Here is a 27,577-nt window from a genome sequence, read left to right as displayed (position 1 = left end):
ATGCTTTCAGACAAAGAATCTCACTGCAGGGAGCCAAGCACACAAGTGTTACCACGTACTTTACTCCACTGAAGTCAGGTATGGATCCTGTCAAGGATTTATCATTGCTTTCCCAATGCTTGGTATTTTAGCTGAACTTGCAGGTCTTGAGAATCTTGCAATTACAAGGGTTTCTCAGCTTTCATTTACAAGAAATAAAATGAAAGCAATCCTCAGGAAAAAAAAGGCTATATTTGTGGATCCAAAGTTGCAAAATCTGTTCAGCCTACCCTAAGACAGAAGGCAAATGAAAACAGCAAAAACGTATTCTCTTTTTGTGCTTCAGATACTCCTATTTTCTTATAGATCTGCAATATCTTCCTGGGAGCTGAGTCAGTATTCCTGACCATGTGCTGCTACCAGCCCTGCACAGCTGGTTTTAAGTCAGCCAGCTGGGACGAGGTTCTGAACTCCGTGTAGGGGAAGCTGCCCCAGGAGGCATTTCCAGATTACACAAAAGTTGTATGGCAGAGCTAAGGAGGGAATCCAGGACTTAATTACCACATGCTCCACATTAACAAGGAATTGTTAATACGCTAGGGAGTTAACTGGCAACTCGCTAGAGCAAATATGATGCAACATCTTCAGGTTCAGATTTGTCGCCGGAGTTCAGAGGAGCCAAATTCATACGCACGACTTTCCCACTGCTTTCGTGTATCACTGAAAGCCAATTCCTCACCTGTGAAGAGCACTAGTTTATTACATTGGCTTCTGTGCCATTAGCAAGGTTTCACTGACAGATAAAGAAATAAGCATCATCCTGTATGTAGGACAGAGCTCACAACTGGATGGGAGAGTGCCAAGAAACAGCTCAGACTTCAGTGCAGGAACTCTGGTGGGCAAACACATGTCCATAGTGCTAAGGACATGAACAAGACCAGACTACTTATTTCTCTTCTGTGCTACACAATGCCCTTATAGAATCATAGAATCACTAGGTTGGAAAAGACCCACTGGATCATGGAGTCCAACCATTCCTATCAAAATGACTGTAAATGATAAACCCACATTGATAGGGCTTGGAATCTGTGCCCATCTGAAATTAGTGGTAGCGAACGGGAACAAAATAGGAGCTTCTAAAAACATCTGCTGTACATTTCAGAAATATCAGAACTTGGGTCTTCATCTTTTTTTTCACCCCATTTTAGATATATAGTGTGACGTTTAGAAAGCTAACAGCTGTCTAAGTTCCCTGCCTCCAAAATGCTTGCTGTGTGTTCAGATGCAACACCAGTTTTTCCAGCTTGTAATAGTAAAGGAAGCATTATATGGGTTACCCAAGCCAAAAATCCTTCCACCTCTAGCCATAAAAATAACTGAATGATTTGCCCTTGGGGAGGAGGGGAATAGCCATGGTGGATTACAAATGGCTAATCCATATGCATTCACTTCCTATTTACACTAAAAAGAAATTAAGTAGCTATCAGCTTACCCTGGAAGCTAGAGACACAAGCAATAATTTTTGTGAACAATAACCTGGCATGTCTTCTGTGCTGCATCGGCAGCTGCTGTTGCTCATGTTGGGAGCGTCCCCTGAGCTACTCCAGACCCCAACATCTGAACCTACCCCTGGTCCTTCCTGGGAGGAAGGGCTTTGGAGGTCATTGTTGGATCATGACCATGAATGGCTTTATGAAGGCAGAACCTGTATTTACCTATGTATAAATCAATAACAATCCAGCACTAATTAAATCAGTGCTTCTTTTCCCCTCTCTGCATTAAAGAACTATACTGTGTTTAACTAATTAATAATTGGAATAAAACACATAAGTACCTGTACAGGGAGAAAATATCAGGGAGTAAAGGGTTCTTTATTCCAGCAGAGAAAGGGACAGCTAAAACTAATGCTTGGAAAGAAGAGGCAGATAAATTCAAATGAAAAATATAACAGACATTGCAAAGAACGAAGGAGATAAGCATCAGGAAAGGAAGGTCTTACAGCCTTTAAATAAATATCTTCCTGGAGTACGGTCTTTCGTCAAACATCAGTTAGACATCTCAGTGTAGGAACAATTAGTTGATTCTCTACAACTTGAACTATGTAGGGGGTCAGAGTAGGTGAATTAATAACCCTCTGACCTTAAGACTATGAATTTGTACATTCATTATCCTACCATACTGGAAAATCTTTGCAAAACCTCTGCTTCCATCTCTAAACCAAAAACTATCACAAGCAGGAAAAACAGAGGAGCTTACATGCACTATGTTGGGAGGTCTAGGGAGAAAAATAACTTCAGTCAGCAAATAAATAAATAGAACAGCATTGCAATAGTGAATAGCACAATAGCAACAAACCTTATAATAAAATATGAGTAAAAAAATGGTGTTACAACTATAGGAAAAGAACTATCATCTTCAATTACTTGGTTTTTTCCTGAGGCTAAAATAGTTTCTTAAATGCAGTAAATTTTTAGGCACAGAGAGTTAAAAAAAAAAATGTCATTTTTTTCTATTTGACATTATATTCCACTTAAAGGGAGGAGATAAATATAGGCGGAAGAGGTGTTTCATACTCATGGCATGATTTATGGTCAATACGCTAGAAGACCTTGGAAATTAGCTCCAACTGTTATCTTAGATGAGAATTTGTTTCTAATAGTCTCATACGAGCCCAGCTAAATATATTTTCTCATTTCACAGTCAGACAATCACTAAGGTTTCAATCCCACACCCATCTGCAGCAATGGCAGAAATCCCATTGACTTCACTGAGAGCAGCATAAGATTAATGCCTTGAAGGTGTTAGAGCACAATTATAGTCACTTTTTAAAAAGTATCCATAAGAAATAAGAGTGGGGTTTGTTTGGTTTTGTTTTTAAAGATCAAATTAGCAAAGAAAATGAAGTAGGGCTGCTTCTACACTAGCTGTGAGGCTGACCTAAATAACCAGGTGTAAGAGCCAAGTGCACAGCACCAATGTGTTCAACCCAGGAGCTCTGTTATGAGACCACACGGAAATCAGCAATGTAATATTTTCAAAACATTTTCACCTATTTCTTCTCCAAAGTCACTTCTAAAAATAATTGATGGGCATTTTTGATGATTTTTGCCTTTGGTCACTGAACCACTTATCCTACAAATCAATTTTGACCAGACAGAATGAAAGATTGCAACACAATTCAAGGTGGGGAAAGGATAAACTCTAAAGTAATAAGATCACGCTGTTATTAATTTATGGTACTTTCACGTCCTGACAGTTCCACGATTTCTCGGAAAGATTTATCTTGTCATAACAAAATAATTTCTCAAGAGCTGTGACTCAAGTGGACCTCTAGAAGAGGGAGGGCTGAGGATTAGGTGCCAGGTGGTTGCCACGGCCTGCCCTGCTGCAGCATGGTATGTCCAGCACCGTGCCACCAACCACACCCTCTCTGGAGGGTGGGAAAAGTTAACCTGTGGTGATTCTGACACCACACTAGTGTGGAAAATATCACCCACTTGGAAAAACTTAAGTCTTTTAAAAAAATCAAGTATACACAACTTTCAATTGTAATTCAGTGAATATTTTTGGCAAAGACTCACTTAGGAAGGGTATTTAATGGAATCTATTCCTATAAAGCATTTCTAAGGCACTCAGAGTTTTTCTTTTTAAAGGCAACTGAATATTCAGATGCACTTTTGTATTTTAAGTGTAATTTCTAATTACATGCACAATTGCTAATCCATCTGTTTACTACATACTGTAAATGTCTGTAGTTATATATGCTTGAATAATTATTGAAAATTAAATATTGTAAACAGTCAAATTAATTTCTCTCCGCATATCAAATTGCAGGAAGGCTGCAAGATGATAAAATATTACACGCTCCCAGAAATGGAAAAAGTCACTCCTACCCCACACCTCGCTGAATGTGCTTATTGCTGTTCTGTAACAGATAGGAAACTTTTTAACCAAAAAAAATTGTAACACGAAGAGTCTGAAAAGCTCCATCACACTCTGCTATCACTGAGAGAGTGACTTGAAAGGAATGTGGTCTGCAAATGTTTCAGTTATGCTGGAACAAGAAAATCCTGTTTCTTATGTGAGGCAAGTAGATGTCAATGCTTTCTTCTTTCTATCCTGTTAAAATCATGATAGGAATGTAAATATAAAAAAATTTTTCTTTTGTGGATTCATTTATAACACTGTACGGTAATAATGCTATTCAAGAAGTCCAAAGCAGGAAAACATGGTAAAACACAATATTTGAATATACAATATCCATTCCCAGAACAGACACGCCTTTTTCTCCCAGCTTTCTGTGTAGAACAGAGCTGCACAATTAAGCCTCATTACTCTTATTGTCATTTTTTACTTAAACTGTGTTTATTATGCATTAATAGGTTTTTAATCCAGATCAGATAATCTATTTTGAGCTTTTGGATAACAATGGCCAAGGAATTTCACTGCTCAGCTCCTGTGCCTGGATCATAACAGTGGAATAGCACCTTTACAGCTAAAATCATCCCAATTCAGAAGAATAAGATTTTTTCTCTAAATTCACCTTCCACTGACTTTCATGCCTTTTATCTGCTAGATGAAAAATAACTTTTGTCGGAAATCCCATTCCCATGAAGACACACATAAACTATGAAGGTAACACTTCTTTTTGACCAATTAAATGGACAGAATTTCTTTAGCTCCTCACAGTAAGATGGTGCAAATTTTGGATTTTAAAACATTCAATTGAGAATCCCAGTGATGTGATTCTTTTAAGCAGATGGCTTGATGGAGTATCCAGATGTGCTTGAAAAGATACGAGAATCTGGATCTAAATGTTTGACTTTACCATTTAATAGTGGGTCCTGCTGCCTACACAGAGAGGCAACTGAAGAAAATGTAGGACCTTAACTCTGGTATATGTGTCTACATGCAAACCATTCTTATCAACAGGAAATCAGGTACATACACCCCGCTATTATCAGTGGGAAATCAGGTACACACACTACTTTCTGAAACTTACTCTGGCTGTAGAAAACAAGTCTCTCTTTAAATCCCCTCTGCAAAAACTCTTGAGCCATGGTGTCAGAGGTAGGGATGGAGATGCTCCATTGCATCGTTTAGTTTTTAACTATGGTGAGGACAGAAGTCAGCTTTCCAGAATAAAAAGGAATTTCACATTTCAGGAGCATAGTTGCGCATCATGTTTGACAAGGTCAGCCTTCCTAGGTGGTTCTGCCCTCATATCCCCATGAAACAATAGCATGTAAATCCTTTCATTATAAGACTGTTTCTGTTCTTGTTTTCTCAAGAAAATGAAAAAGAAGAGGAAAGCAGGAGAAAACCCCCTAAACTGATATACATGCTATTAAAGGAAAAATAAAACAAATCCTCTTTGAATGTTTTGGCTGAAAATTCCTTTATTTTTTTATTTAAAAAAAGCAAAATCAAAACCACCCCCTTTGCAACTTGTATAAAATTTTAGCAGAAGTATACATACATAGTTACGTATGTACAAATTAAGTATTATATATACACACATACATCTCAGAGAGGGGGAGGATAATCTCACTATAGATATAGATGCAGGATATGCATAACCTACATACAATTCGGGGTAAACCCTTTACAGGTCCTCCCTTGCACCTCCACACAGCGCCAGGAGCTGCAGCCCCACGATGAAGCCCACAACACACAAGGGCACACTGGCACCTCACCAGTGAGGGACCAAACTGCCTGCCACTTGACTTAAAAAGTCAGAACTCCACTCCTTCCCATGCCAAGAGAGCCCAGGAACAAACCTAGCACTGATCAATATCGCCGTGGTTTTTCTGCTTCATCCCCATCTGCTTTTTCCCATCTGTTGTCTCAAGCTCCCCTTAAACTGAGAGCTTTTCGGTGTAGCGACCATCTTTTATTCCATTATCCTGCCAAACACAGCAGGGGGCTGCCTCCTGACTGCAGCTACAAAGGCGCCACAAGACTGCAAATATTAAAAAAAGAAGTCATCATTTCAGCTTACCGAAAGGCAGCACAGTTTTTTCTTTTCCTTGGTGAGTTGTTGGTTCTGAATTATTTTTAATTACTACATGAAAATATAAAAAGGGCCTCAAACAAAAAAAAAACAACGATCCCTTTTCCTTTCCTTGCAGCAGTCAAGATGAAGAAATTAAGGTAATCTCAAGGGTTTTTTTGGGGGGGGATTGTCTTTTTTATTTTTTTTAGTCAAAGTTGCTATCAGAGATGAGGGTGAGTATTCATGAGGGCAAAAACCAAATTCATGCAGCCTGTGTGAAACAGTCTTGAATCTGCAGCACTTTCTGTGTGATGTGACTGTCTTATAATCAGTTAAACAAAATATGTATTATTTTCTTCATCTTGTCACCTATTTTCCTCATTTCTTTATAAGCCAAAACAACCTCCCTCTACACACACATTTTCTCTTCTTTGATATTTTTGTTTTCCCATTCAATCTTTAGTTACGTTCTCAGTGCTGCACTTCTGCTGTTAACAAAGCAGTCAGGTAAACAGGTTAGGCTGATGCCTTGCAGAGTGTTTGTAAAATCCCAGCTATTCTGCACAATGACTCCAAGCAGAAAGAGGAAACAGAAGTTTTGGGGGTGGGGAGGACACCTATTCCTGTAGGCTGAAGGAATAAAAACCCCTTGAGATCTTCCCTCCTCAACACCAGGTAGTAGGAGGAGAGAATGAACCAGAAGACTGGAGCAAAGATCAGAGGTTGAGGGTGAAGTCCCTCCATCCAGCTGACCAAAGCAGGACTATATCTAAATGCTGCTCATTTGCTGCTTTGACATCTGGCTGCACATCCCTCAGTAAAGGACTCTGTCCTCAGCAAGCAAACCCAGCTCAAACTGCTGGATTTCCACACATATAAATTCAGGTCACGTGCATCTTATTGAGTCAAAGTTACAGTTCACCCCAGCAGACTACTCTAGAGTTAATTCTGGTCATGTGGTTGCTTTATTTTTTCCCCTCTAATACATAACAGTCACTTAATCAGTTTGGATTACATTAAGTGTTACAAGAAAGAAATGAATCACCCGAGAGAAATCTCCAAAGAAATTATAGACTTGCTTGAAAAATATCTACAGCATCACACATGTCTAAGCTGTTAATACCACCTAACATTTTTCTATCCCTGCACTTACTTTGGGTAATCCTTTGTGTGTTTATTTTCTGTTTAATCAATCTAATTTACACCTACTCAATAAATTAAATTTAGCCACAATTATTCTTTCTGTCATTTGCAGTGTGTTCCCAGGTCCTATCTCAAGAAATGCCTCAAACACCAAGAATAATAAGGAAAAAGAGAAAATTCTCCATTTCTGTTTGCCTCTCTGAATAATATAAGTAATGGGAATACAATGTTTCTTCAGAGATTTTAAAAAAAATCTAAAAATAATAACTTGAACATCTTTGAGAAATTACAGCATCTTTCCATAATAATGTCTTCTTAAGGATAACATGGTAAAATTCTCAGGTGGCACAAACCATATCATTCAGCTGAAGCTGTGGTATCATAGCACCTGTGCTCCTTTAAGCAACTATTTTCTTGTAATACTGCACATTTTATTACATAGTGTCTGCAATTCAAATGAAGGTCAGAAAATGCAAGCATATGGTGAGTAGAAGCAAAATTAATTGTAGCCAAAATATTCCCTTGCAGAGCAGACTTACATTTATCTTCTGGGTTTTGTGGCTACATTAAAAAAAAATTGTGAAAGTGCACTGCTGTCCATACGCTGTTGGTAAGTTAAGGTTCAGGAAATAATACTTAGTTTTCAAATCCCTTCAAGATCTGAAAAGCTACTTGCTAATTACCATACAAATAGATCACTGCAGCACAGATTCCTTGCACGTAACTAGCATGACAAAATCAGGAAGTGTCTCTTAGGAGACAACAAACCCACAGTAGATCATGACATTGACTCATATTCACAGGATGCAACCAGCAAACATGCTCTTGCACAGTAAGTACAAGCAAATGTAATATTAAGAAAGAAAAAGTACGATTATTTGGGAGTAGCCTGTGATCTCAGGGCTCTGGGTTTGCCTCCTCACTCCATGACAGCATCAGACAAGCTGCTTAGGTCTGTGCTGCATTAGCCTGATGGAGAGGGGGTTTTCTTCTCCCACCCAAGAGACATAAGTGAGCTCTGCCCTTTCATGCCAAAGGGGCTTCACCAGAACCATCCACAACTCGCCTCTGTGCAAACTGGAATCCTTTCTCCCCTGTGGACAACCTAGGCTTGCCTTCAGGCAAGAGAGAAAGCAAGGCGAGGGAGGGCTGAAAGGCAGGGATGGGAAACGGTGGGATTATTTGAAACAGGATAGGAAAGAGGATAGGAAATAGGTGCTTCTAGGGCTCCCTTGTCCCCAGATAACTTCTGTGCATGTGGTAGAGAATGCTAGTCCCAGGCCAGCCTTGCATTCAAGGTTCAGCAGGGCATGCTGGGCTGGACCCATGCCAACAAGATTTTGCATTACATGTGGCCAGTGGCTTTGAAAGCAAATTAAGATTAGATCTTCATTACTGGCATAGGATGAGTTAGCTGTTTCCTTTGCCTCAGTTCCCTGCTTAAGGTGTGAAGGAAGTTGTTACCATGGGAGGAGAAACCAAGTAAGTACAACAGATGAGTAAGCACCAGCAGAATTCACAGGATGATCAATGTGAGCAAGGTCCCTTGTAAGGAGATGTTTTTTAAGATTTAACTTCAGAGCTCTTAGAGCTCTGCAGAAAGTTTTGTATAATATGAAAGCTGTGATTAGGGAGGTCTTCCGATATTTAACCCCCAGATACTGATTTATTTTTACACATATTTGTCTACTGTTAAATTAAGCTCTGTGCATCTAGACATATGGCAGCACGATCTGTACAATTATACAGATAAGGTCACATACTTAACTAGCAACAGCACTACTAACTTCAAAGAAGTTGTGTCAATCTTCCCAGGGAGGGAAAAGCACTCTTATTAGCATAAAGGGAAGAGGGAAAGAGAGGGGAGAGTAATTTCAAAGAAAATTATTATCTTTGGTTATAACAATATAACTCTGATGGAGACAGAGATTCAAAGAGGAAAGAGGAAAAATAACACAGATCCAGTGATAACCTTAATTGTGAATAGCCCAGTCTAACTGCACTGCAAGGTGATGATGCTTTGGACGTTTAATAGGCACTGACACAACATCCTACGTGATGGAAGACAAAGAAGAATCATTAGTTGGTGATTACTGACATCATGATGGCTTATGCAAACACACCTGTCTTTACAGTTGCCTTATATTTTCATTCTCGTTTCCAAGTCTTTTCTTTTTTTTTTTTTTTTTTTATTATTCACATGCAGCACGTGTCAATATCATTCTCCCAGACAGGAAATATCTTTGTCTTTGTTTGTTTGTTGCTAAGTAGCAAGGATTAGATGTCAACTGAGAATAAATTATAGCAACAGTCCTTGCCTCTAACTCCCAACCCATAAAGAGATACTAGAAAGTGCTCATACAGTAGGGTGAAGACAGAGCACTTGTGCCACTAAAGGTACCTGTCCCAAGATGACAAAATGAACATATTCATTACAAATGAGCAAAATGGAGAAATGCTGATTCAGCATTGCCTGCTTGGGATTTGCTGAGTCCAACATAAAGACACGTGTAACTCCTCTGACTGTTGAGCAAAAGCTAAGTGCAAGTTACTTTATTGATTAAAAAGTGGTACCAAATAAAAAAAAGCAACTCCCCCCTTCCCAAGCCTTCACCGCATCTAGGCTAACATAACTGCTTTACTTTCCTTCCCAGCAGCTCCCTCTTCACAGCTCTACCCCTGCATGAATGCCCGTTTACAGGCTCCGCATCTCAGCATCCCTACCTCACCAACCTAATGCCCCCTGACAGAGTTCGGGCTTGGACCACAAGCAATTACTGTAATGCAGCAGCATTCGCTGCTATTATCATAAAACTATGTGTCAAGATATGACAAGTATACATAGCATATGCATTGTACATACACTTAACAGGGCTGTGAGCCGGTACTTGCGGTACACAGTTTCACCCCATCATCTCAATTATGCTTCTGTCATTGATAATGACTCTAGCAGGATTATTTGGCTACCTGGAAGTGAGTGCAACAGCCCTAATTACAAATCAGTGAAGGAATAGCACAGCATATGAAAGAGGAGATGGTCTCTTGACCAGTTGCGGCTAGTCATGGCTTCTGGAAAATCATGAATAGAGAAACTGGACTGACAGACAACGTACAAAAATAAGTTTCACAGCAAGGCTTATAGACAAAGTTAGTTCTGAATAGGAAAGGAGTACAAAGTTATCTTTGAAAACAATAAATGATTGCTGTAATGTAAAATAATCTATAATAGATTTATGGGATTATTGTCAAAACTTTTGCAGTTCCAGAATCAGTGCTGAGGCAGGACATGAGGGAGCTTTTTGGGTATCACAGTAGCCTTCTCCATGAGCAAACACTGACTCACTTGCCTTTGTCACATCATTGCCCTTCTGAGATAAGTCTCTACTGAAACAAATAGGGAGTTCAGCTTAAAAACAGATGTCGCATTGAGTAAGTGAGCAAACAATGGTCCAGTCAAGAAAATGGGGATACTCCTGAAGCTTCTTACTGTGAAAGAGAACTTAAAAGGTCATCATGGAGATCTAAAGAAACGTCAGAATTTCTATAAGCCATGTATAAATCTTCTGATTACAAAGCGATGGCATTTGCGAGTAGTATTGTATCTGTTAATGCCATTTTAAAAGAGGCACTTCATACCAGTGACATACAGCAATCTCAACTGCATTCAGTGCTCCACGAATAAAAACCCACTGCTAGCAAAAATCAGTTCTGTTCAGGAGAGATGATAAAGTTGGCTTTATTATTTTATTAATAGCGGCATTACCGTAGCCTCAACTAAGGTGACACAGCTCACACCTTTATCTACTAGAGAGATAACAGACACAGTAATGATGGAATTGCAGTCAGGAAGGAGGGAAGAGATGGGCTGGCTCAGCTCAAATTTTCTCTTTTTAAGGGGAATCAGTGGTCTAGCCACTAGACTATACTTAGTTAATCTAAAAAGGTTTTATATTCCTCTTCATCCTGCATTTCAGAAGTGATGCTCCTCTTTGCATTTATATGCCTATGAATATACAGCTATGCATGGATGTCTATTAATGCCGAGATGCCTGAAAAATCAATAGCTTTCATTTCCAGAGCCTATTTGATCCGCAAACCATCTACTGTGAACTAATCTGCAGGCAATCACATGAGGTAAGAAAATATTTCCACTTACAAAAAAAAAAGGAAAAACTGTGAGGTTAGGTGACTCACTCAAAGTCATAAGAAAAGTTCATGTTACTGCTGAGCTGCAGCTCAGGAATCAATTGAAAGTTTTCTCAGGAGAACAAACGTGCACTGGCAAACAGATGGAATTGATGATTTACATCCTTTCCTCCCTATTTTTTTCACACTCTTTTTTCTTAATTATTACTATTATTATTGTTTTTATGACAAGTTCCTTGAGGCAGGATCTTTTGTCTAACACGCTGTACAATGCCCAGCAGGCTTCTAGGTCCCACTGTGATTAAGCATTTAACTCCAACATTGATGGTCCTTTGATTTGCAGCTAATCCTGGACTTTAACCACTAGAAAGATGGTGTCTAGTAAAGAATGAGCCACCCCAAAAGAGAAATTAAAGCTTTTAAAATGCTCAGGAGCTCCATTTTTAACAGTGGGCATATTATAAAGAAGTCATTAAAAGCCAGGCTTTTAAATAATATTCAGAAGTGAAAGAAAAGAGGGTAGATCATTTAGCATGTGTTGACACAACATGAATTACAGAAAGTGGAAGCCAGCTAACGTGCTAAGGGAATTACATTGCAAAAAAATTTACTAGTTATGAGGAGTTACATACCAGTGATAGATATGTTGGGCTGGACTCCGCAACTGTTGGTAAACTTGGCTTTCGTACAAAGAGAGTTAAAGACCACAGAAGGAAGGGAGACCAATTCCTCAAATTCACCTTTGATTGGAGAGCCTTACAATCAACGTTATTTTCTACAAGTTATTCTATGGTCTCAAAGAGGTCAGGTGAACTGCAGGGACACTTACAGGATGAATGTCATGGCACAATCTGTATATCTGGTTCACATCACACACAGAGATGCCAAACAGGGCTCCACAGCCAATGCATATGCACGAGATGCCACCACACGTCCTTCAGAATGAGCCACCAGTGGGAGAGAGATGATCTGTAACACTGTCAAAACTCAACATACATTTCCCAATTTGATCACTAGAGCACCTAAATGCACCCTGGAGGAAGACTGTAGGTTAGACAATAAAAACAAAAAAGCTAAAGGCCTTTATTTACAAAACAGAAGATCTTATTTCAGAGGAAGCTTATTAAGAGTTTAGCAGCATGCACAGCATCAACTGCAGTGCCAGGTAGGTCCCCCAGTAGTGCAGCCAGCCTTCCGTGATAGGCTGAGAGCAGGGAGATTCAGTGGTAAAGAATGACCATACAAAGTTGTCTGTTCTTGAAGAACAGACTTAGAAGTATGAAATGCCTTTTAAAAGAACAGACTGACAAATGGACCAAGACAGCAGTAAGTTTGGCTTGATATTTTTGATCCAAATTCCCTTAGAAATGTAATCAAAAAGTAATTTTGTTTAATCTTTTCAAATGGTCTGGCTCTTACCTTTAATTAATTACACAGTGACAGGTTTTAAATGCCCCTTGCTTTGCAGAACCAATGTATGTTAGTCCTCCTCCTCACTCAATGCAGCTTGGATTTAAACCTGAAAGATGTGCAAGGCTGTAGGAATGACTAAGCTGCCTCCACTTCCCTTCATTGTCTGTATGGCCATTTGCATCGCCTACAGTACAGCAGCAATGTTAATAACTGAATTATTAAGATCACCGAAGTTTGCTTCCCAGAGAAAGCTGTGTGCCTTTGAGATGATAGTACCACAAAATCCCAGCAGAACTGAAAAATTCTGGAGTATTTAACAGTCTTTGTTCCTCTGCTTGAAAAAGCCACATGACAAACATGCACCTTGGAGAACAAGAATTTATGGCACAATCTCAAGAGTGCTCTCTTGAATGTATAAACCACTGTTCTTTCTCTCTCCTTTCTAGCTGAGAAGAGACACTGGGCAGCCAGCAGCTACACTGCTGGCAACCTTCAGGACACAGTGCAGCAGCAGAGTACTGGATTTGCCTTGGTCTGTGAAAGCAGACACGTGAGGATTTCTTGGGACAAACCAAACAAAAGCATCCACAAAAATCAGGATGTATAGCAGGAGAATGACGCACTGTTTTAATACGGCAGGGCAAATGTGGCATTCAGCTCCTGCAGGACCCTGTGCTGTCTGGTTTTATGAGTGCAAAGGAAAGCAAAGCCCAGTCTACTGAGAGGAGTAGCGTTCCTATCAATTAACTTCTGACACTCACTAACCCCACATTAGCTCATATAAGTATTAATACTACTTCAGCATAAAAATACCCATTCTCTTTCCAAATCTAGGTGCAGACTTGACAGTCAAAACAGCTTCCACAGGCTGGGATCTGCTGCTCTAGAAAGATGTACTGACCTACATATACTATTTCAAATCCCACTAGTGCATCCTGCCTTAAATACCACAGCAAATACTATTTCAGGAGTACCAGAGGTCTGCCTCTTTTAAATGGTGCCAGCAAGAGACTAAGCAAGGTGCAATCAAATTTTTCAGACACACAAGCATAATTTTAGAGTAAATTCTTTAACATCAATATGCACAAGAGTAAAATATGGTCTGTTTACATTTTGGTGAAAAGACCTCTTAAATTAATCTACATAAAACTGAAGAGAAGCCTATTGGGTTTGTCCAATATATGTGGAACACTAAGCAAAATAATGTAGTAGTTTGAATTAAAATTCATTGTTTTCTTCAGAGCACAGAAAAGTAATAAATCTATGCAGTAAATTACCTCTGTGCTGTGCTGTGAAATTAACACCCATATACATGAAATAAAAATAAGAATTTACATCCCTAATCAATCATTTTTTAATAATTCCATCATTCCATGATCTGTTTTATTCTCCTTCCATATGCCTCTCACCCCAAAATAACTCACTGTGCTTGAGGCAGCCACAGCACTCCTATAGGCTTGACTAAGGAGACAGACAGCCCAATCACTCTACCAGCAGCTCTGCCTTCCCCCTCATCCTCCTTGATCCCACCAAGCCCTGTAGCCCTGTGTTCTTCCAAAGCAAGCCTGAGCCCTGTCCTGCACAGAAGTCAGGCTAAGAGGAAAACGCTAGGGTTTAGGCTGACCCACAGTTGCTGGAGATGCTGAGCACTGGGAATCTCTCCATCGCTGCTGGGTGTTATGACACGGCTGGGAAACCAATGTGCAGGGGATGAACAGAAGTCAGGCTAAGAGGAAAACGCTAGGGTTTAGGCTGACCCACAGTTGCTGGAGATGCTGAGCACTGGGAATCTCTCCATCGCTGCTGGGTGTTATGACACGGCTGGGAAACCAATGTGCAGGGGATGCTTTTCCCTGCGGTAACGTAACCTGGAGAGTCACTTCAGGTGTTGGAAAAATGTACCTAACCCTGGACACAACTGTGCCTTGCAGTACCTCTTGCCTACTATAAAGAAACAATCCCCACTTGCTCTCCTGGATCTGCTAAATTCAGGCAAGTCTCCACCAGTCTGCAGAACAAGTCTGCCTTGTTCTCCAGTGTGAATGATTTATGATAATTTCCACACGTATTCATGCGCTAAATTATTCACTTAGTGCTTGTACCTATGAATATCAGCTCATGAAATAAAAGCAAGGGCCAAGGCACAAACTGATGCTTGGCGGTATTTTAGAAGAAATAATCAATGTGAGAAAACAAAGACTTTCAAGGGAGGTGGCCCACATTGCCTTTCCATGCCTGGCAAGATGCACACAGGAGGGCTGCTTATGTTGCTTTCATCCTTCCCTGGAGCATACACATAAACCGCAAGCCCTGAGGGAGAGCTCATGTCACCTGCATGCACTTGTGCTTCCTCTGCAGAGCCAGCCCCAGAGCACAGGCTGCCCAGTGTGACCCTGGTGCCAAAGTCTTGCTCTCAGTGGCTTGCTAGCAGCCTCTGGCTCCCACAGGAGCAACTCTTCCTCTTTCCAAAGGCTACACAGCAAATTGCAGATGATAATCCTGAAAAGTCTGAAGACTGCATTGAAACACATCCAAATGCATGTGATGTATTTGCAGTTCGACAGTACCTAAATTAGCCACCCAGAGCTGTGCCAGTCTACAAAAATGTAGGAAGTGACAGGTTGTCTACTAAAAGATTTCTTCTACCTACAGATACAGCATACAAGAAGCACCATTAGTTCCAGTATCCAGATAATCAATTAAGATTAAGCAAGATTTGGCTGCAGCTATCATCCTGTATCAGAACCAGGAACAAGATCTCGGTCAGTGCCTTGATCAGACGGCAACACAGATGGTGGTACATGTGCCTCCAGAAATATACATGCCATGCGCAGGGTGCAGCAACACTTGAGGAACTACTCTTCCGTCATGGTCGGGGCAAACCACGACATGTAGAAGTTGTGGGCCAAAAGACCATCTTCATTGATTTTACAAGACTTTATACCCCATTCCTGAGCTGCGCGTCCATGCACGATTGGTTTAGCTAAAGACCAACAGTTCATAATTGGACGACTCCTTCTCAGTTGTAACTTCGTAATTGGGTGATTCCACCTGCAGCCTGGCAGCTTCCTAATCTTGTTTACTCAGCTCTTCTTGGCGCCTTCCAGCTTCTCCAAGGATACACGGGCAACTATTCAAGGCCAATGTTTAAGTTCACACATCCTAACTCCTCAGACCAGCCGAGGTTTCCCACACTCTTCATGTCAGCAAGGAATGTCTAAGAAGATGGGATTACCCACCTCATCTAGGCTGTGCTGTGCACATCAATCCTGCAGATATCCGCATCATCTCAGTCAGGGCAGGTATGTCTGAAACACCACCCACCTGTGAGACACACACTATATGCTATGATGTGCCCCCTGTACTCTTTGCACTTTGTAACATACCTAATTTTGTTGATACAAAGCACCAAGCCCTAAAAACAAGAAAGAGGGCACAGGAGGTCAAGGCTAGTAATTCTATTCTCTGGCAACAGTGGGAGATTTCTTGCTGCAATATAGCCAGGTAATCTGAGAAAGCAATCTGTGAACCATGACCCATGGTTCTTTGCAGAGAAGGAAGCCAAACTCCTCTCTCTCTAACCTGTCTTCCTAAGCCTCTGAATAATATGTATTTCTTACTGCAAATACAGCAAGAGCTTTAACCTTTAGCACATTAGCAAAGCCCTGTCAATTGAGCATGGGAGAAACTTCTCAGTACTCTAAGAGCATCCACATGCTCCCTATCTGTAGTCGAGGCCAATTTCTGCTGCTTCCCATGAAAGGATGTAAAAACATGTGGGATGGTGCCTTCGTGCTGCCTCTCAGCACTTGATTAGTCACAGGAGAAAGATGTCAGTTTGTTGGCACTGCTTAAACTTGTAAAGTGACACAGAAAAGAAAAGATTCCCTTTCTCACAGATGACTGTTCTCCGCCAATGACAGGAGCACACTCGCTCAACCAACATTAGCAACAATCGCCACATATTTGGGTTCACATTAAACCTTTTTGTCTTGATTACACAGCACAATGTCACAGTCAGGGCTGCTGTGCAAAGTGCTACATGCGTTATTGCTGTACTGAATCTCAGCAAGCATATGGGGCCAGCATACTATGAATCTCTTCTGTTTGTGCATAAGTCACCTGTATAAAATAACTGGAGCATAAACTGCTATTTTAGAGAAATTAGTGCACGGCAGAAACATGGCTGAATGAAGCCTGGGCAGAGATCACGGGGCAATCTTTAGGCAAACCCATTGTGCTTTTATTCCTTGGACATCAGCATCCCGTTAGCAGAAAACCTCCCAGTGCTGAGGTCAGACAGGCAGAGCTCGTCACACTTCAATGTTTTCTTTCCAAAGGAGAATAAAGTCCTTGTGTTCAAAATGACAAACATTCCTTTTAGAGCAAGGCACTTCCACGCACACACACCCTATCAGCCCCATCATTTTCAAAGGCAAAACCAAGTGTAATCAGTCCACGTTGTCCAGCTCTCGCTGCTTTGTGTTTGACACCAAGGCGCATAGAAGGGGTTAGTTCAACCTCTCCATGACAAAACCCAGCCAGCCACCAATGAGGGTGATCACAGAACACAACGGGGGCCCTTTGGAGGTTGCCCAAGCATGAATGTTACTCATCCAGAAGCCTTAATCCTCAGACAACAATTTCCACAGCACAAAATGGAGGTGAAACATCTTCACCATTAACTGGAAGAATGAAGATCTTGTTAGGAAAAAGTACCCCCGCCCAATGCTCTGGCAGGAGGAAGAGCCACCCCACAGGCTGCGCTAGCAGGCTAGGGTGCTGCAGGGCTGTAGCGTACCCAGCACCAGTCCTCGTCATGGGCTGACCCTGGCTAACGTGCAGGTAAGCGGAGCTGCGCTGAGCAGGCTGCTCTGTGGGAGAAACCGATGGGAGGGAAGCACAAGCATTAAACACTGCAGAATCCTTACTCTGCTACTTTGCCCAGATGGATTTCTTGGAGTGGGGAGGGGGAGAAGGGATGCAGATGGAAGAGCCATCTTCGGCCATTTCAAGTGTTAAAAATAAGTGAGATATGTGCCTTAGGGCTCAGCAGATTGAACACAGTGATTACACATGCTTCATGCTTTTTCACCTGGGCATATGCCTGAAAAGATCCTGACCCTTTCTTATGTCACACACTGCAACAGGATGGCCCAGCCAAATGTTGAAAATCTATTTAGTGAACACCATTTTCCCAGAACAAATTAAAAATGTTACCTCTCATGTCTATGCCTACTGGTTTTCTAGCTGTTTAGAAATTTACAGCTGATATAAATATACTTTTTTACAAAGAGAATCCCCAAAACCACAGAACAAAATCAGCAGCATGAGAGCTGTGTGAATCCTCTGAACTAGTTCAATAAAGGCCATCCTGTTGCTACGAAAGACCCCTCAACTCTGTAGCTAGAGATCATGCTGAAGGGTCCCTGACAGCAAGACGAGCAAGAGTTGGCTGAGTACATGTCAGAATGAAGGCTACCTGCAGCCAAGGACAGGTAGACACTCAGCTGAATATCCACAACCTTGGGCTAAGTCTCCTGAAGCAATTTCTTCACCAATCAAGGAGCTGGGACACCTGGTTCAGCAAAGGCACTGAGGGTAGAGATGTGCAGAGCCAGTATGCACGGGTGCAATGTTCCACTGCCAGCAAACAACAGCTCTTCAACATAAAACAACGACCATATCTGCAACACAACACCCACAGGCTATATCCCCAGCTGTTACAAATCAATGCAAACACATAGATTTTTTTTTTTTTCCAAAGGCTAGATGGACTTTCAGGTCATCATAACTTCGATAGGAATGGTTGGACTCGATGATCCGGTGGGTCTCTTCCAACCTGGTTATTCTATGATTCTATGATTCTATGAACTGTCTTTTTGTAAAAAACAAGCTGTAGAATTAAATCCAGCTACTATGATGATGCAGAACCTAATTACATGTGCTGGACAACTATCATGCTACTCATTGCAACGGTGCTATGCCAGCTTACAAAGGGTGAAACGTTGCTCTAAACTGCAACAGCTTGAATCTGTTTCCTAGAATTGCTCTGTAGACTCAGCGTAGCAAAGTCTCATCCCCATAGACACAGGGAAGAGGCAACAGCCAGAAGCTATTTGGTGATCTACAGAAGAGTGATCACTGCAGCAGCACATCTGTGGTACATCATCTGCCAGTGTGATTGTGCATGGATGCAAAAGAGGATGCTTTAGACACATATGAGATGCTTTAAACACAAAATGAACCAGAAGCAAAGTTTGGAAAGCAACAGAACACATTTGAAGGGAAGCAAGCTGATAAATATTTAAATTGCATTTTCCCAGCGCTTTGACGCAGGATTTCGTTACCTGTTTTAGGATTGATTACAAAGAAGTTCTGGGGATTTCCACTGGTAATCCGGTAAGTCAGTTTTTCATTAGTGCTGGAGTCAGGATCCTGGGCTTGGATCTGAATGACAGATACATCCTTCGGGGAGTTTTCCATGACGGCTGGGTAATAGATAGGTTCAGAGGTGAGAGGGGCATTGTCATTCACGTCCTCCACTTCAATATAGACTTCAATGGTTGTGTAGAGTGGGACGACACCGTGATCAGTCGCATACACTGTCAACCAGTAGGATTTGGTTGTCTCCCGGTCAAGAATATCTGCTGTGTAGATAACTCCTGCAGAAAAATAGCAAGCAGAGGATCTCAGCAACAGGATCAATAAAAAAGGTCATATCTATTTTGTTTTTTTCAGCACATAACGCATGCTCCACCCTTAGAAAAAAATAAGTTGTACATAAAACAAAAACAGAAGCTTGAACTTGGGCATTGTTTCTTGAACCCTGCTCAACATCTCAATCTTATGTCCCAAGAAATTTAGAGGGAGAGATAAAAAATAAGGCTCTTTGCAAGTGTCCTAATGTCATGGCCAATTCTTTGTTGTGACTGCTGCTGGTAAAGTAAAAGAAGAAACACTATAATTTTCTGCTGGTAATTCAAATTTGTGTAAACTTTGGTAGAGAGAGTATCACCATTTTCAATGAATTTCACAAGAGAAAGTCGTTTCTTATTTCAGGCTCCTAAGAGCATGCTTGCCAAAGAAGAAAACCTAGGTGACAGTTGAAAATAAGTCCATAGATGTTCAGAAAATAGACAGTAAATTTAATAATGAGATCACTCATTACACAATGCCAAAATCCTGTAAAACAAGCAATCAAAATCTCACATAGTAGAAACGCTTACACAGCCAGCATATCCTCTTTTATCAGGAGGAAGGAAGGGATTGGTCACTTTACATACCGGTGTAAAAAAACAACTGCTGGTTTCCCACCCAATCCTAAGAAGCTTGTGTGTAATAGAACTGCAGAGAGGAACTATACCTGCCACTCCATGTAACCACCACCCCCATGCCTGTATAATTCCTTCCATGAAAGACTTCTACACACCCCATTTCTGCCTAAAGTGATTTAGAAATCCATTCTCCTCCCAACATGAACACCAAAACCATGATGACTTTTGTAAAAACAGATATAGCCCTTAAACCAGAAACACCTTCTAGCACTATAAGACCTACTTGTATTTGTATAGTCAAAACTGTCACCGACCACAAATGTACAGAGGACCAAATACACCAGTACAACACACACAACCACACCACCATCTAAAGAAGCAAACGCACTTTCCCACCACTTCCACAACACATTTACCAAGAGTATTTTCCTCTCCTAATACAGCATTAATAAATCTTGGGCAACACATTAATACAGAAGATCTCAAGCTTGAGAAAATTTAAAAAGGACAGTTCACAGACCATCCAGTCATGTCATTAGTAGCTGGAAACCGGTAGAGAAGTTCTAGGGCAAGACAGGAACATAGGAATCCTGAACTTAGATGTGCTTGATGCTATTTAGAATAACATTATCAGTTAACCATTGGGGTAAGAGGTGCTGTAATATCACCACTAATAACAAACGTGCATGTCTTTTTGGCTTTTAGGGTTCTTTTTAAGTGTCAGACTGCACTTCAAGTTTCTATAACAGCCTGAAGTCTTAGAAAAGCTTTAAAGACACTGGATTAGGGAAAGAGGCATTTTGTTCAGACATTGGGCACTGACCGCTAAGGAAGGTGCAGGCTCCACATTCAGCCACTCTGCAGAGCACAGGCTACCAGGAAGAGATCCTCTTCACCAGTCCTACCAGGAATCCTTCTTGATGGGGTTTGTAAAGTTCAGATCTAGTTAATCTGCATTATTCCTCAGTCTCACAAGTTATGCATCAAATCTGGCTTATTAGATCATACCAGCAATTATTCCCTTCATGATGCTGGATTCAGACAAGACCTTTGATTTAAAAGTTAAACTGGTGAGCCTATTCCATTTCCTGAAGAGTATCCATGAAAAGGACAGACCTGTGCTCCTGAGACATCAGCAGAAGGGTTGGACTTGATGGCCTGATAGAGCTTCTGATGTCTAACAGCCTGGGTGCAAACTTCCCCAGACATTTCACAGCAGAAGACCTTCTATACTGAAGTCTACTGGCAAACTTTGCTTTTCTGAGGGTAGCAGCAAGAGGTGAATGATATAACTTCTGTCCTATGCAACTACTATTCTTGGCACAAGACAGAGAAGCTCACAAAGCGAGAAGGCGCGCTGCCTGTCTGCAGGGAGTCAGGCCCTGGATCCTGACATCCCCCATCTAACTCTGCTTTGGAAAGGAGGCAGCACAGAAACCACCACACCGTCACAGAGATGCCTGATGTTTTCTTGCACTTATCTATTGACACATCTTTTTAAAAATGTTCTACATATTTTTTTCAAATTTTGGATTTATTAATTATGTTTTTAATGCTAGTTTGAACTGACAAGTTTTTTTCTTACCATTTGATCAGGCATATAGAGATGAAGGGGAAAGAAGCAGTATGAATTCCAGCCATGTAGAGGCTTAGGTCTTTTTCTACTAACAACAGATCCATGTCCTTCTTGCTCAGACATATTATTGACCCAACAAAGGTGAGCAACACAGCACTGCAGGACGAAGGCAGAGTGCATTCTAAATATTCTTGACAGCAGCAGCCTGTGCTACATAATGACTTTCTGTAGAAACATGGATGAAATATGTAGTGAACTGTGATGAAAATGCCTAGAAGTCCAGAAGAGAAATTACATCGCAGGGATGAGAAGACCCTATAATAAATGACACCCTGTGGAAATAAATAAATAAAGTAAAATAAAATCCATATGGGCGAGGATGAGGCAAAAAAGATGATCACTAGCCCTCGTAGAGATGTTGATTTATTCAGAAGACAAGAAGAATTATATTGGATCTTTAAACAAAATTTGAAATAAGTAGGTTTCCCTCCAGTAAGAGCATAGAAGTCTTTAGCAGATTAACCTCTGTTTATGAAGCTGAATTTCACCAATACTGAGTTGATAATAAATCTATCTTCTGAGTCATTCCTTCATTTTACGACTCCTGGCAACAGCTACTTTCCATTTCTGTATTTCAGAAGGAAAGGATCATTGAACAAGTGTTAGCAACTGCCAAATGGGTCTGCTACACTGGTTTTTAGTTTTGATTTAATAAAAGGTCTCAGATATGAATTAATTCCCTTCCCTCAATATAGCTTGTCATTTCAGCTGTCACCACCACACAGCAGCTTGGTAAATAAGAGGGTGGTCTTTGTTCGTGTTCAGGTTTTCCACATGGAAAACCTCCTGCCTTCCTGGCAAAACCTTCTATCACACTCTCGAATGTCCTGCAGGAAGTGTCTCCTTGCTGTCTACCCAAATATGAGTGTAAAGTTAGCACCCACAAGAATACACACGCTGCCCAAATATTTAATCAAACTCTCTTTGTAGGTATGAGTGACACCTTCCAGACGGATGTCAAACTTCATCTTCATACAAAGTGTTAACTCTGAAGACTAATGACACCAGATTATCAGCACCGCTTCTTCATCACTATGGCACGAAAGCAAAAAGGATAATAGATCTGGCATGAGAAGCCACAAAAATATTCCCTGGGGAAGTCCCTAGCTGCATTCTCATTCAATTCAGCTAAGTGAAACTATGGGAAAGGCTGAGAATACCCCTGGATATGACTCCAACAAATTCAGAAAAGACCTCACTTACTTCAAAGCTTATAGATATTAACAGATACTAAGGAAAGAAAGAAGTTTGTTTTCAGGGCCAGGAGAACATAGGGGAGGAGAGGCCTTTGGGAGCAGCTCTAAGGCTCTTCTTGGATGGCTTCTGTGGTGCAGTCTTCCCAGCTGCTTGCTAATTAGAAGAGAATATGAACAAGGTAATGACACCTGAGCTAAAGAAAACAAGAAGAAACACCAGCAGAGATCTTGAAAATATTTAAAGTGATTAAAAAAAAGAAGCTCCAAGATTTTGCAGATGAATTTCTAAATGAGATGGAAAAAACAGATGTTCCTGTCCACTGGGATGCTACACCACAGAGGCAGTACAGCATTTCTACATGAGGCAGCTGAAATTAAACCAAGCAGTTGTAAAACAGCTCTTTGTGTTGCTTTTGGCCACAATTTGCAGTATCCCTGAAAGACTAAAGCCAGCGCTTCCTCAGGCCTGGGGAAGTCTCAGAAATAAAGCCAGCTATCAATCCAAAAAGCAGTGGCTACCAATATGCTTGCCACTGCATTCCTCCAGCAACAGTTGCCCTATGTGAGTTGCCAAACACCACGTGCATTACAAATGCTGTAAGTGAAAAATAACAACGGAGTGCATTAATCTCTGATTAAAATCCTGGGCACATTTATATGTAAACTAAGTGTAGCCCCTGGGCTCGGCAATAAGCCAGCAATGCAAAGGTTGTGTGCTTGTTTCTCTTAAGGGCTTGTTTTCCTTCTTTCCCCAGGAAAATAACAGGATAATGTTTTGTGTATGGCTCCTGTAAGTGGCACGCGGTGAGACACTGCATTATGATGGGCAAAGGGAAAAAAAAAAAAAAAAGAGTGAGATGCTAGTGGCTATTAAAGTGGCTAAGAATCAGCAAACTGGATTTCCTTCCTGCCTTTCCCACTGATTTCCCGTGCATCTTTCAACAGACCACTTCAAATGATGTGGTCCACTAAAAAATGATCTGAAAGTTATGTATTTGCTATAGTCACAAGAAACCTGAGAGGCTCTTAAAACTAAAAGGGATTTGAAAAAAAACATTATTTTTTTTTCTCACCTCTTTTTTGCTCCCTGTTTGTTTACTTTAACACATTTGACAGTACATTGTGTATACATCCCATGATGAATGGACCTGCCAGAGCTCTGCAAGTGAGTGTTTATGGGAGGTGTCAGTCTGGGTGTTTATGTGGGTGCCCATTGCCCTAGATATCTGCTTTGCACATGCAATACTCCTAGAAGTCGCATTATCCTTCTTAAATACTCTCAGTAGTACAAGCATTGAAAGGAGTTCAATTCTGTTTTGTTTTTTTTTTAAGGCAAGATAAAAAGACAACTTGGTAGTCCATAAGAAGCTGGGCAAGGAAAAGACTGCAGAGAGGAACAAGGCCCTTTAATCTGGCTGAGAAAAGCAAATTGAAGCCTGATCACTAGGAGTTGATAGTAGAAAAAGGAGAATACAAACTAGCTGGAGCAGCTGCTTGCCAGGGAGAGGCCAGAATTGCCTGTCATTTGGTGTCTGGTTAGTGGAATGAGACAACATAACCTATTTTCCTACCCAAGTAACTGCACTAGATGCTAAAAATAACGTACCATGTGATTCTGCTGAGTGACTCAATAGTCTGTGTTATAAAGTTGCAGTGTAAGTAGTCATACACTTGCAGTTTCAGCAAATGATGAACAAGACATGAGGAGGTTCCGCCACAGACAGAAAGAAGACTGACATGGAAGTATCTACTACTCTTCCAAAAACTTATATCACACATAAGTACTACAGAAAATACCTTAATTATCTCTTTTTCCATATACTGCAGTGGTTTTGCCATGAGACATCCTATTTAATACCACCAGCTCTTCTCAGTCATTCCATTGAGAAGAGCCTCAAAAACAAGATACTGAGTGTTTTTCAGGAATTTGAGTTAATTGCACAAATCTGCATCTCATACTAGAAAATCAGGAATGTCAAATAAAGCGAATAGCCCACTTAATTGTAGACCTTGACCCAGAGGTGGCCATAGAGGAGGGCAAGAGGCAGCAAAGGCAGAGCCTGTCCTCAGCACCGCTCCTTCAAATATTCCTAGATGCCAGAATGCGGCGTGCCCCTTCCCACCCAAAACCAGCTTCTCGCTAGTACAACTGCATGATGTAGTGGTTAAAATAGATAGAAAAATACATAATATTTAAGATAATTGAAAGATTAAGGGTGATAGATGCACCTTCCTGACTCCAGCCCCCAGGGTACCTGCAAACTCACCCTCAATATGCGCAAGGGCAATTTCAGCTCCTGCCATGGGAAGGATGACAAAAACACACTCCAGAGCCCTAAGTCTGCCTCACCCTTCCCCAGCTTCAAAACAAAGGGGCTCACTGCAAACCAGCTACAAAGGAGAGGCTGGTTTATCCCCAGATAAAAATGACAGGAATGAGGCAGTCGGGAATGCCTCCTGACAGTGAAGCACTCAGGGCTCTGTTTCATCCTTCAGATTCAAAGGAAGTAAAGAAAAAAATCACTGTTTCCGAAATGCTACTAATTATTCATGACCCTCATCAAAGACTGTGAGTCTCATGGCAGTAAACACAACACCTTGTTCACCACCAAGCCATCAGACAAAGGTCTTCACTTGCATTGCCCTTCTGAGGAAAAAAAAAATAAATAAACACAGCTTTAGAAGAAAACAGCTAAATAATGAATTTTCTTTTTTTCAAAATTTGTCACTCTATAATGGAGAGGGAAGAAAGCGCTTTACACACCTCATCCAGCTGCACCAAGATAAAGGTTTTATGTATACCTCCTCATGCTCCTGTGCCTGAGCTCCAGCCATATCCTGCACCCCGCATGATTGTACAGGGTGGGGCATGCAATGATTTGTGAGTTTAAATGCAAATGTCAGAGCTAATCTGGACTCCTTTCACTGAGCAAAGACGTGATTTTTGAAGGACATTTAGCAGAGACCTATCATAGGCAGTAAAAGTTTAAAAATGCTGCAAGCCCATTATTCATCAAACCAATGAACATAAAATCAACCGAAATAGCATGATTTGTAGACAGGAATTTCACACCCAATTAAGGAAGAAAATTTATGATTTCAAGAAAGCTAACATTATGCATCACCTATATATTGTTGTGGTTTTTTTACCTAGGTCCTTCAGATAGAATGGCTCTGTATGTGTAAAAGCAGAGTGCTTACGTCTTTTAGGTAATATTTATTTCATTGTTTCCATTAAAGGTAAACTGTAAATACAACCCACAGGATGAAACAGTTTTAGCGTAACGAATCATGAACCTGAGCCCCAATGCCAGCCTGATTCAGCACACTGGGGCCACCAAAGCCAGTGGGAATTAGAATAAACCATACATTTTATTCACCCCTTTTCTAAGTCCTCTGGAACCATGAATCATCAGTGCCGGTGGTGTATATGGACGGCAGTATCATATCAGCCACAAACTCAACTGGAGCATGAAGGAGACCAATCACTCATCCCCCCCACCGCTTGCAGCCAGCAGCTTTGAAAATCACGCTCCTTACTCTGGTGATTAAATGCTATTTCAGTGCCTTCATTTAAGCCCCCCCATTGTGCAAAGTGTGGCCTTCCGTTTTTATTTTATTGCACAAATTTTGTAGGCTTTACGCGTATTAAAATGCAAACCCAGCTCCTATTGAAGCAAATGGAAATATCCCCATTGACTTAAATGGAGATTAGATCATGCCCAGGAATGAGTCCAAAAGCAATATTAACTCTGTGAGGCTATACATACCTAAAACTTCCTAATATTCTTTTGTCTGGTTAAAATATAAAATATATATAATAAACCATGTTTGTTAAAATTGCAAGACAGATAAAACTCCTGCCTAGGGCTTAATTTTTAATTTTCTCTTTTTTTTAACTGATGTATTGAATGTACAAATTCAGTCTTACAATGCAGTTTCTGCAGTGAATATTATGTCTGAGTTCCCAGAGCAGTAAAAGAGAATTAGAAAGCCAATCCTCAGCAATGCTATTTCCAACGACACTAGGTTAGCCTGCAAATATACCTTTTATCATGTTATTACACAAAATATCACAACCATCCAGGATTGTGATGAGGACATTCAACACATTAACAACTGTAATATATCTGCATGTAATAGAGAAGTAGGTAGGTAATGTACAGGTTTACAACTTATACTGCCCACTTCAAAAGAAGATCAGATTTGAGACTATAAAAAGAACCTGAAGGGGCACAAGGCCATGGCACCTGATGAGATGCATCTACAGGTCCTAGCCTTCCAGTACCTAAAAAGGGGCTACAAGAAAGCTGGAGAGGGACTTCTTACAAGGACAACTAGTGATAGGATAAGGTGTAATGTCTTTAATTTGAAAAATGGTAGATATACATTAGATATAAGGAAGAAATTCTTCACCTTGAGGGCACCAAGGCACTGGAATAGGCTGCCCAGAGACTCTGTGGATTCTCCATCCCTGGAAGTGTTCAAGGCCAGGTTGGATGTGGCTGGTGTAGTGGAAAATGTCCCCGCTCATGGCAGAGAGGTTGGAACTAGATGATCTTTAAGGTCCCTTCTAACTGAAACAATTTTATGATTCCATGGTTCTGTTATGTGCTACTGTGTATTCCAGGGGCAATTTCATGGGCAGGCTCTTTCCAGAGGCTGGTATACAGCAGGGCTGTGAATTGCTTCTGTTTATGGAAGAAACGACCACCACAAAATGGATTAGACCAAGCACAGTCAATTGGTCTGAAATCCAGATCAGGTACGTATGGAAACTTCCTCTGACCTT

General features: G+C 40.9%; 1 protein-coding gene and 1 long non-coding RNA gene across 2 annotated transcripts in view; one reads left to right on the top strand and one right to left on the bottom strand.

Moving 5' to 3' along the window:
- FAT3 (FAT atypical cadherin 3) overlaps positions 1-27,577 on the bottom strand; it is a 345,812-nt gene that overhangs the window by 204,169 nt on the left and 114,066 nt on the right. Inside the window, exon 3 of the mRNA XM_069883426.1 lies at positions 19,027-19,341. Within this exon, the coding sequence (XP_069739527.1) occupies positions 19,027-19,341 (315 nt within the window). The remainder of the gene's footprint in view (positions 1-19,026; positions 19,342-27,577) is intronic.
- Positions 5,953-10,485, top strand: LOC138735419 (uncharacterized). Its single transcript, XR_011339720.1, has 3 exons — positions 5,953-6,011; positions 6,111-6,132; positions 10,378-10,485. It is a non-coding gene; the product is annotated as an uncharacterized lncRNA (long non-coding RNA).

The sequence above is a fragment of the Phaenicophaeus curvirostris genome, chromosome 1 (assembly GCF_032191515.1).
Source record: "Phaenicophaeus curvirostris isolate KB17595 chromosome 1, BPBGC_Pcur_1.0, whole genome shotgun sequence".
In the NCBI taxonomy this organism is placed as follows: domain Eukaryota; kingdom Metazoa; phylum Chordata; class Aves; order Cuculiformes; family Cuculidae; genus Phaenicophaeus; species Phaenicophaeus curvirostris.
The sequence above is the reverse complement of the archived record's forward strand: the minus strand, read 5'-3'. Positions and strand labels throughout refer to the sequence as shown.